The 12,224-nt window shown below is 38.9% G+C and overlaps 1 protein-coding gene across 1 annotated transcript; it reads left to right on the plus strand.

The window, feature by feature from the left end:
• tmem174 (transmembrane protein 174) lies at nucleotides 1–10,464 on the plus strand. Its single transcript, XM_063047674.1, has 2 exons — nucleotides 1–703; nucleotides 7,229–10,464. Exons 1-2 carry the CDS (start codon nucleotides 66–68, stop codon nucleotides 7,350–7,352), a joined length of 762 nt encoding a protein of 253 aa, XP_062903744.1. The 5' UTR covers nucleotides 1–65; the 3' UTR covers nucleotides 7,353–10,464.
• The last annotated feature ends 1,760 nt before the right edge of the window (nucleotides 10,465–12,224 follow it).

Raw genomic sequence — 12,224 nt, forward strand, 5'->3', positions numbered from 1 at the left:
CTGTGTACTAGTGTCACTCCTTTTCCTTCATGCAATGATCGCACAGCGTGGACTGTGCAAACCAAATGGAGCAGCGTAACAGTAATGTCGAGGATTTCTCAGTTAACGTATTTTCTGTAACACCCTGCCAGTCTAGAGCTCCTAGAGTCCAGGTGTCAGATGGAGACAAGGCTGGAGCCACACTGCTATTTTCTGGTGTCTTTTTGGTTCTAGTTGGCATAACCTTCACCGTGATGGGCTGGATTAAATATTACGGTACCAGTGATTTAGAATGGACACAGTTACTAGGACCGATTCTGCTCTCGGTGGGAGTTACTTTTGTTCTCATTTCTGTCTGCAAGTTTCGAATGCTAACTTGCAAAACTTGCAAACAAATTAACGAGAGTGCTGCGGAGGCCGAGCAAGCTCCTTGTGGTCAATCATTTGTTTTCACGGGGATTAATCAACCAATAACTTTCCACGGAGCTACAGTTGTTCAGTATATTCCCCCTCCGTATGCATCTCCTGCCCAGGAAACTGTCACTATGAACACCACCTGCTTGCCATCACTGAACAACACACAGAGCACGCATCCACCCAATGCTGCAACAGGAACAACCCCATGCCCTCCTCAGTACTACAGCATTTACCCTCTGGATAGTGCAGCTTTTACAGGCGATGAGAATTGCCCACCTTACCAACGGTTAGATGACGAAATAACCAGGTAGGTTCTCAGCATAGCTGCTCACTATTTGCTAGTGGAATTCAGAATTTCATGAAATAATGTACCAAATGAACCAACGTTATTTGAAATTTGAAGATGATTATTCGAAAATTAAATTAAACTACACAGTTATTTATTTTAATTTATAACTTCAAGTTATAAATGACTTTATAGCTTGAGATAGTTCAATATACATAATTGAAAACTGTTTTAAAAAACAACCTCAGTTCAAAGTAAAAACAGAAAATTGTGGTGATAGTTCACAGGGCACACAGTGTCTGTGGAGAGTGCTTAGGGCCGATGACCTTTAAAGGGACCCCTGAAAAGTATCAGAATCAGAATCAGGTTTAATATCACTGGCATACATTGTGAAATTCGTTGTTTTGCAGCAGCAGTACATTGTAATACATAATAATAACTACAAATTACTATGAGAGATATGTATATATAAATATACAAATTAAATTAAATAATTAGTGCAAAAGGGAGCAAAACAATAGTGAGGTAGTGTTCATGGTTCATTGTCCATTCAGAAATCTGATGGCAAAGGGGAAGAAGCTGTTCCTGAAATGTTGAGTTTGTGGCTTCAGGCTCCTGTACCTCCTCCTTGATGTTAGCAATGAGATTGAGGGCATGTCCTGGGTGATGGATGATGCTGGGGAGGCTAGTGCCCATGATAGAGTTGGTTGAGTTTGCAATGTTCTACATCTTTTTCCAATCCGGTGCAGTGCCCCCCCCCCCATAATCAGATGGTAATGCAATCAGTTGGAATGCTCTCCACAGTACATTTGTAGAAATTTACAAACGTCTTGGTTAACATACCAAGTCTCCTCAAACTCCTGATGAAATATAGTTGCTGTTGTGTCTTCTTTGTAATTACATAACTCTGTTGAACCCAGAATAGATCTTCAGAGATGTTGACACCCTGGAGCTTGAAACTTGTCTCCCTTTCCATTGCTGATCCCTTGATGAGGACTGGTGTGTATTGGAGAGGGGTGAAAAGCACAAGGAATGCCTGCTTTGGTAGAGACTGAAGGAATCTAAATGGCAAAGTGGGGCTGGCTGAGAGTAGCTGGTGAAGGCTTGTTAAAATAGCTGATCCGTTGAGTGGAAGTGTAAATGAAAGAAATGAATAGCAACAACAAAGAAAGCAAAACAACATCCAAGAAATGTAAGATAGAAAGATTAGCTATACTTGTCACATGTACATTGAAACATCAACACATAAAGCACTGTAGTCACAGAAACCTGAACGAAAAGGGAATGGTGAAAATACTTAGCGGGTCAGACATTATCTGTGATGAGGGAAAAACTGGGTTGACATTGTTCAGAATTGCCTGGTTTGGATACAGACCAGAAGGGATGAGTTGAATTACTTCAGAAAGCTATTGGTGACTCCTGAGGGCTCTAAGATGATATGCTATTCCTTGATCTTACATTGGACTTACATTGCACAGACTTAGTAGTCAAAAACAGAGCAGTCAGAATGGAAGAAGGATGGAGAAATAAAGTGGCAGGCAATAAGTAGTTTATGGATATCCTTGCAAATTGAATGAAAAATACAATCTAGTGATGGGGTCCCTCCATTGTAGAGACCAGTATGTGAAAACCAAATAGAGTACACTAAATTGGAGTCACAACTGAAATGTCACTCATCTGGAATGAGTGATTTGTTTCCTAGATGGTGGAGATCAAAGAGTTAAAAGGGTGTTCATTGCATCTCCTGCAGTCACATGAAATGTGCCATGAGAAGGGTAGTGGGCATTGGTGAACATGTGAGAGTGAACCAAGCAATCATGGAGGGATCAGGTCACATGGAGATCTGAGCTAGAGGGACGGGGAAGGTGTGTCTGCTCATGGAAGTAATGGAGCACAAAAGAACTTGGGGTGGGGGGTGGGGGGTGGTGGGAGGTGACAGCTGAAGTGCAGAAAATAGAACAAGCAAGTTTGAGGACAAATATCTTGGAAGCGTTGGTGTTGTTATCAGAACAAATACATTGGAGTTTGAAAAATTGGGAGAATGGGATGGAATTCGTACAAGAAATAAGATGGGAGGAGGTGTAGTGTGGATATGGGAGTCTGTAAAATGGAGGCTTGTGAAGGTTTGCTGACCTACCCGAGATGAAGAAATTAAAAAGGGAAAAATAAATTCAGAGGTACAGTACATCAAATGAAAGTGAGAGTTGAGTGCAAGTTGGCAGTGAAGGCGATGAAACGCCTGGTTCTGTTTGAATGTTAAATGCTACTCAACCTGTTAAATTCCTTTGACAGATAGTTATTACTCTAGATTCCAGCATCTGCAGTCTCTTGTATCTCCATTTTAAAAATGAAATTCAAAGTGTTAGGTGAAGAAGGGTAGAAAGTGCAGGGAATTGGGTGAAATGGTGAAAAAAGTGGATTGGGACCAGGAAACTATAACAGCGATGGTGGGCACTTGAGGTATCATGGATGTTAATGGGACAAAGGAAAGAAGGATAGAACTAATGAAGGAAGAAACAAGTTTTGTGAAATTAAAAACAGACCATAACAGACTGATAAAAATAATGTATGTAAGTGACCTGTGGTGTTTAATTCTGAGCCCAAGAATGCAATAATTCAAATACAAAGTTTGCCTGTCACAGATAAACTGCATCCTTTCTACATTCTGACCAAGACTGAAAAATCTTACTGAATGTATATACTTCCTGTGGCATGATATTTTGTCACTTTTACTTTAAAAAAATCAGTTTATACATATTTTAATAGTAAACTGTTTCATCTTCATAAAATCTTATTTAAATATTTTCTTTTAAAATAACCAAATGTGAGAAGTCTTGTTTTAAATAAGTATTTTAAATTTGAAGTTAGTTTTTTAAACCATGTAAGATTAAAATCAAATATTATATATTTTTCACAAAAATATTATTCTTTCTTATTTGTCTTTTTCCTATCTTCACTACAGTTGTACTTGCTCCTCCCAAAATCAATGGGTTCAACTGGGATTCTACTGTTAATAGTCTCACTAATGCACAGAATTGGATTTTGTTTTGTTTATAACAGTGATTGAGAAACAGATTTTTATAATATTAGATTAGGGTTATAACATGAAAGCATAAGTATTCCATGGTGAACCAGCAGCTCAGAATTAACGTTAACAACATTATTGGTTGATGGTTTTGTGGCAACTTTATTATGTATTATGTTTAGATTTGACTGCTTTCAGATGGCCACGTTAGGCATGACCACAATGCACAACAGAAGTGTACTCAATAGGCTTCATGTTTAATGGACAACCTCTTGACTCTGCTGGTCTCCAAAGCCCAAGTTCACCTCTTTATTTACTACCTTAAACATCTACTAAATGAGAAATCAACAGGCCTGTTCAATAATCTGAAGAATATGAGTTTAACTATCTTAAAGGAAAGTCTGGAAGAAAAAGTTGGTAGCATTAAAATAGTGACTATTGAATCATCAGATTGTCGGTGAAGTTAATAAGCTTTGAAGAAGGAAACTTTATCTAATTGATAGGGCAACTTCAAACCATAACATTATGACTGATCTTCATCTATCCTTTGAAGTAAAGCATAATGATGTTATTAAATCCTAAATAATAGTTTAAGACAATACCTTGCCACCTTAAAGCTACCAGATTGAGTAGGAATGTAGCCCTCCCAGATTCTGAGAACAAACAAAATGTTTCTTTCATTGCTAATGATTCAGGAATAATTTAATGCCTTCATCTAAAAAGGAGTTTCATTTTTTTTAATGCCTTAAAAGGTTCTTGAAGATGAATTAACCAAAGAAAAGGGCAAATTTTCTTTCATATAGCAACTTTCATGGCCTCAGAACGTACCACAAATACTTTACAACCAGTGAATTATGAAGAACAGATGCTATTCCTATTTTAGAGACATGACACTGAATTATAGATAGTAAGCTCCTATGGGCAGCAACTGAGTACCGTATAATCTGCTTTCATGATCTTGATTATAAGATACCCAGAACAACTGGAACAACACTGCTGGAAGTTATTTAAAATGATGCATAATGATCTTTAATATCCAGTAGAAAACTCAGACCTCTGCAGGAATACAACTCTGTCAATGATGATGAAGGGTCTGGGCCCGAAACATTAGCTCTTCATTCCTCTCCATTAATGCTACCTGTCCTGTTGAGTTCCTCCAACATTTTGAATGTGTTACTGTGGATTTCCAGCATCTGCAGAATCTCTTGTGTTTATGATTTGCAGCTCTGTCAATGATTTGTTTCCTCAGTGCTGCATTGAATTTTCAACCTAGAACTTTGTTCACTTATGTCTAGATTTGGTTATGAACCCATCTTCTGTTTTGATACCACAACTGGCCTAAAATGTGCAAAGTGAGAGTCAGCATTGCCTTTCACCAATCTTGTTGCAACCTTTCCAAGTTGAAATGTCTAATACGAGATGACATGTCATCAACGTGAGAGGAGTTAATTTCAAAGGAGATGTGAGGGACAAGTTTTTATACACAGAGCAGTATGTGCCTGGAATGTGCTGCCAGAGGTACAAACATTAGAGGCACTTAAGAGATGTTTAAGCAAGAGGTTAAAGATATCAGTGAAGTCTCCAGCCAGTTGATCAGCACAGATCTTCAGTACTCAACCACTCCACCAGGTTCGGGAACAGTTATTACCCCTTAACCATCAGGCTCCTTAACCAGAGGGGATAACTTCACTCACCTCACCACAGAAATGTTTCTACAACCTGTGGACTCACTTTCAAAGACACTTCAAATCATATTCTCCATATTTATTGCTTACTTATTTATTACTATTTTGCTTGCATTTTTTGTTGTTTCTTTGTATTTACTGTGAATGCCTGCAAGAAATGAATTTCAGGGTTTATATGGAGACATATATGAACTTTGATCATAAACTTACTTTGAAATTTGAACTTTTGAACTTTGAGATAGGCACATTAATGTGAGGAAAATGGAAGGACATGGACATTGTACAGGCAGAAGAGCTTAGTTTAGGTGGCCATTTGATTCCTAATTTAATTGGTTTGGAACAATATTGTGGGTCGAAGGGCCTGTCCCTGTATTGTACTGTTCTAGGTTCTATGTAAATGGCTGCTCTTCTCCCTTATACATAATTACCTGTGATGTTCTCAATAATCTATCCTTGATCCTTAACTATTCCTTGGCAACATTATCTGGAAGCACAGTGCTTATATCCGCATGCTTTTTGACAACCCACAGTTCTGCCTGGGCCAGTGAAGGTCAGCAATAACAGACACAATGAGTGACTGTGGCCATGTTTCAGATAACCCAGGAGTTATGGAGGATAGGTCATAGAGTCTGGTAAAGCCTCTCCTGAATAGTAAAGGCTCCAGGTAACAAAAGTGGGTGTGAGGGTTCCAGCAACGGATGGACAGAAGTGGGATGAAATTAGTGATTGTATCGATTTGTGCCTTGAAGCTCATTTTGAGGACAAGCTTGCAAACAGTATAATTCAGTTTCCAGCAGTTGTGGGAAGGAGGAGGGCAGAGGAGTCAAGTTTGTGACAGTACCAATTCTTGTACTCATATCCCTCCAGGGCTTTATCTATCACTGTAATTTCACCTTGTGCTGTAAACTTCGACATATATTAATCACTTCTTTCAGGTGCTTTGCTCATCTCAGAATTGTTCTGAACTTGATTGTAGTGTCTTTAGTTGCCAAGACCATAACTATTGGAGAGATTTATGGAGTGAATTCCAACATTTTATTCTGCCTTAAGATATTTCTTAAAATTAACCTCTTTGCCCACTGCCCTAATCATCAGCCCTAATATCTCTTTATATGGGGCAATGTCATATTTTGGTTGGTAGCATCTCTGCATTGATAAAGGCAGTATTTACAAGTTTCTTGTCATTATTAGAGCCAGGAATGAGGCTAGACCCCAATTATCTGAGCTTCAACCTCTGCACATCTTTGTCAAACATTGTTAGATGGTTCAAAGTGGTTGTTCACTGGGTTGAGGGTGGACTCCAGGACTGGAGGCTCCACTGGGTTGGGGTTGGGCCCCAGTACCAGAGGCTCCCCTGAATCCAGCCAGGAGTCTGACAGTAGGTTTCATATTAAAAATGGCACACAAAATATAAAATACCACTCAATTCTCTAAAGACTGAAAACTGATAATCTTCTAAACCATAAACAAAATGTGGCATTATGTCAATCAACATGTGAGTCACTCAATCCAAAAAGAAATCAATAGCTTTGATGTCCCTAACTACATATCATTAACATCCATATTGGTACATTGTAGTATCAACTGTTTGGCGACAATAAAGTATAAAGTAAAGTATATAGTATAAAATGGCATATTCATAGAAGATGCATTAACACTTGCTCAGGTTCCTTCAAATTCGACCTTAATAATGACTTTACAATGTCTATGCTCGATACTTCCATTTGATATTTGCTGGGAAATCACTGCAATATGAAGTCTTATAACTAGTTGAACGGTTAAATTCTGCTCTATATTCCAAGCTGACTTATGTAATATTGGTAATATTTTCCACAGAGCAGAAGAACATCAAGGTGATTTACAAGACACATTGGGAGCTGATGAAGTTCCTGATAGCATTCCACCGCCTTCATATGATGAAATCTTCCCTGTGGAAAACGAGGATACTTCTGGACATTAGCTTCACCATGGTTCTCAAGCTGCAATAATGGGATTTGAATATGTTTGTGCTTATTTCTCATATACTCTATTTTTCCATTCAGTATTGCTCAGTATTTCTTGCCAGGTGCCAACAGAAATGATTTGTTTATAGCATAGAGAGAATTGGAAATAATTCTTTATGAGCTGTTTTACCCTGGGATTACTTTTCACACCTTGATTAATCGCATATTGCAGAAAATAACAAATCCCAATGCCAGATGTACACCATTTCTGAAGTAATTTTGTACTCATTTGTTTGAATGAAAAATAAACAGCCTATCATAATCCAGCTATCATAATATTGCTTTCATATTGTTCAAGTACCCACAGTGATGAATAACTGGCATAAAATGAACATTTTGTTCAATAAATTATTAACCACATTAAATAAGTCTAAATTAATCATTGAAGGTATTGTAAATTGAAGTAAAAAAAATACTGGAAATCCAAAACAATGGAAAATGATCTTAGTCCCATGCAAGGTTTTCACCTGAAATATCAACTATTCTGTCAGGTGCTGCTTGCCCCACTGAGTTCCTGCAGCAGTTTGTCTTCTGCACCAGGTTCAGCATCCATAGTCTCCTCAATCAACAGAATATTATTGTTTATTCAATACGATGCAGATAAACGGGACATCTTTGAGGCAACGTATGTGTTTTCCTTAATCCTATCAACCAAGGCCTTCTCAGCTTCTTAGCTTCTCCCTTCTAGCTTTTCTAAGTCTCTTTTTAAGTCCCTTCCTGGCTACTTTATACCTATCAAGAGCCCTGCCTGATGTTTTGATTCCTAAACCTTAAGTATGCCTCCTTCTTCCTCTTGACTAAATGTTCCAAATCATTTGTCAACCATGGCTCCTTCAACCTATTATCCTTTCCCTGCCTCAATGGGACAAACCTGTCCAGACCCATTGTAAACTAAGGCATATTTTGGAAACTAAGGCATATCCTCTTTAAATATATAGACTCAACTCCAATGATGTAAGTGTGGGCCCAACTGATACTTTAATCTTGGGCCGGAGTGAGAAGGTGATTTTCATCCAGTCAGCCTATTGGGATGTGCTCTGTAGTAGGAAGAGGCTCTTCAAAGCAACAAATTTGCTTGCTGGACCAGATAGAGCTGAAGTACATTACATGGTTTTGTGCTCCACTGCCCAAATACGCCTCAAGTAACCCCCCTCCCCTGATCCCTATCCCTGAATACCTCTGAGAAAGTGGCAGTGAGCTACTTTCTTAAACTGCAGCAGTCTTTTTGGTGAGGATGGTGCCAGAGCATTGTCAGGTGGAGTATTCTAGGAACGGGCACAAAGGAATGGCAACAACTTTTCAGTTCAGGATGATGTGTGACCTGAGGGGGAAAATAGGTGACACTGGTTCCCGCCTTTCTGCATCTTGACAGTAAAGTTTGTAAGTTTGGGAAGTGCAGAAGCCATGAGGAGTCATTGCAGTATGTTTTCAAGATGCAAAACAACCTAGCCGTAGTGAGCTGATGAGGAAGGGTGTGAATGCCCAGATCATCTGGCAGGGTACCATTCAAATCTTAAGCTTTGCACCACCTAAATAACTCTTGGGGTTAAGAGAATTGACCTCCAACATTCATTGAAATATAATTCTATTCAGAAGAGTATCTTTCATTTGCTTTTCACTTCAGTTTTACCAGAGTTCCTTAATACTACACTCATCCAAATCCAAGGACATCATTTCCTGCATAATGCTGTGTTAGGACCTTAACTGACAAGGGCACACAACGCAATCTACTTCTGATGAGATAAATTGTGAACTTAGCATCAATAGGTTTCTGCATTGTGCGTAAAGATATCTGGTAATCTCAGTATATTATGAGGTTCAGAGTTCATATTAAGGGTGCAAGGAAGCAAAGGTTAGCAATTTAAAGAGAATTATTAATAATTGTTGTAAGCCATGTCGTTTAAGCCAGGAACGGAAGTGCTTGATTTAAGGGCAATGGAACTGCTTGGCATGTTTCACAGTTTTTGAATACCAAGTTTCACATTGCAGTTGTCATTACAATGATTGTTTTCTAATAATTCACTGAGAATAAAGATATAAGGTTACTGAATCAGAGTATTCAGGAATTAGCATTTATAAACAAAATAAACGTCAAGAGTAAACAATTTATTTCTTATATTCTCATCAATCAGTGTTCACAGACTATTAGATTTCATGTTAGACTGCAAGGCTTAAACCATAAAACTGTAGCAGGAGTAATCGAATGGAACTTTATGGTTTCAGAATGAATGCCATCATGGACTAGCTGGACAGCATGGCCTACTTCTGTGTTGCTAAAGATTATAACATAGGTGCTATGAATATTTTCACTGCAGGAAGGACAGTTTTGTGCTGTTCTGTGAACTGGACATTGCACAACCCTTGTAGTCATAAAGCAGATGAGAATATATTTATTTAGTCATCGCTTCAAGCCTCCTGGAGATTTGGTGGGTTTATACACAATATGATGAGTATTTTCAAATATTTGTTGAGAAAGTTTATGCAACTTTTTTAAAAATATGCTGCGTGTACTTGACTAAGAGCATTAGCTCCCTGAGTAAGTTCACATGAATAGTTTGTGCTGTGGACACAAGATTACTACAGGTCGACCTTCACTAATCCAACTACCTGTAATCCAGTTCCTTCGATAATCCAGCACTGATTATGTAATTCGGCATTTTCACTAATCCGGCACTCCTCAGGTCCCAATGGTGCCGGATTAGTGAAGGTCGACCTGTACATGTTTTTTCTTGTGATTTATTTCAGTCATTGAGAACTCTGCCAACATTAGATGCCAATGCAGCTAGTTCTCACCATGATAACTGATGAGTGCAACAAATAAACCCAAGTAATTAAAATACCCAAACAATAATGACATTTTAGGCAGTACAATCAGTAAAACAGAATTGCAACCACCTGGTTCTCATATATGATGAACACAATCATCATTTGTTCTCAGAATGACTCCAGCGAAATAGTTGGAAAACTATACCAAATGCATTACAAATTTGGTGTCAAATCAAGAGTCCAATTTTGTGGGACAATGAACCTATAGGTTGTACTTTAATTTCATTAAAATTGACAGTGTAATTTCACTTTCTGATATGATATTCATCAGTGTATGAACTGGTTATTATTACAAAATAATTGTTTATTTTTGACCAATATATTTTTTATTTGATTGAATTTCAAAAACACCAAGTTTTCATTGATGGAAACGTCATGTGATTCTGATGGGTAATATTCACCCTACAATAACAAAGAAATTTTTTTAGTTACAGTTGCACCATAAATAATAAATAGTAATAAAACCATAAATAGTTAAATAGTAATATGTAAATTATGCCAGTAAATTATGAAATAAATCCAGGACCAGCCTATTGGCTCAGGGTGTCTGACCCTCCAAGGGAGGAGTTGTAAAGTTTGATGGCCACAGGCAGGAATGACTTCCTATGACGTTCTGTGTTGCATCTCGGTGGAATGAGTCTCTGGCTGAATGCAGTCCTGTCCCCACCCAGTACATTATGTAGTGGATGGGAGACATTGTCCAAGATGGCATGCAACTTAGACAGCATCCTCTTTTCAGACACCACCGTCAGAGAGTCCAGTTCCATCCCCACAACATCACTGGCCTTACGAATGAGTTTGTTGATTCTGTTGGTGTTTGCTACCCTCAGCCTGCTGCCCCAGCACACAACAGCAAACATGATAGCACTGGCCACCACAGACTCGTAGAACATCCTCAGCATCGTCCGACATATGTTAAAGGACCTCAGTCTCCTCAGGAAATAGAGACGGCTCTGACCCTTCTTGTAGACAGCCTCAGTGTTCTTTGACCAGTCCAGTTTATTGTCAATTCGTATCCCCAGGTATTTGTAATCCTCCACCATGTCCACACTGACCCCCTGCATGGAAACAGGGGTCACCGGTGCCTTAGCTCCCCTCAGGTCTACCACCAGCTCCTTAGTCTTTTTCACATTAAGCTGCAGATAATTCTGCTCACACCATGTGACAAAGTTTCCTACTGTAGCCCTGTACTCCGCCTCATCTCCCTTGCTGATGCATCCAACTATGGCAGAGTCATCCGAAAACTTCTGAAGATGACAAGACTTTTGTTGAGGCACAGAAATAATCTAACACTACCATGGATGACACCAAGCTCAGCTTTGGGCATGGAGCTAGCAACCCCATCCCATAAAAACCTAGAGCTGCAGAATTTCCAACAGAAACTCCAGAGACCTCATTCCTGGAAGAGGAAGGGTCTTCAAAGATGGACGAGACCAAGGGACGACTTGAAAGACTGGCCCAGGCCAGAGGACTCTGGCAAGCTGCTGTTGGCAGCCTATGTCTCAGTAGCGGTGAGGACTTAAGTAAATAACTGAAATAATCTCTTTTCTGTGGTACTTGCTAATTAGAAACAATTGAATAAAAGCAGCATTTTTTCCTCCCTAAATCATTTCCATTAAAAGGGTCATGGGACAAAACAGTGATTTGTGATTTGACACAGGCATACTGCAACTACAGGATAAATGATTGGCTGTTCTGCAAATATTTAAGGTAACAATTTTACAGTTTTAAGGTTTGAGGAGGAATTTCATTTGCCAGTGGATGATGAATCTGTGGAATTCATTGCCACAGACAGCCGCGGAGGCCAAGTCATTGGGTGTATTTCAAGCAGAGGTTGATAGATTCTTGATGAGTAGGGGCATCAAAGGTTACAGGGCAGGAGAAAGGGGTTGAGAGGGATCATAAATCAGCTTGGAATAGCAGAGTATTCTCAATGGGCCAAATGGCCTAATTCTGTTCCTATGTCTTTTGTTAGCAGTCAGAATATGTTGAAATCAGAAACA

The sequence above is a fragment of the Mobula hypostoma genome, chromosome 5 (assembly GCF_963921235.1).
Source record: "Mobula hypostoma chromosome 5, sMobHyp1.1, whole genome shotgun sequence".
Lineage (NCBI taxonomy): Eukaryota > Metazoa > Chordata > Chondrichthyes > Myliobatiformes > Myliobatidae > Mobula > Mobula hypostoma.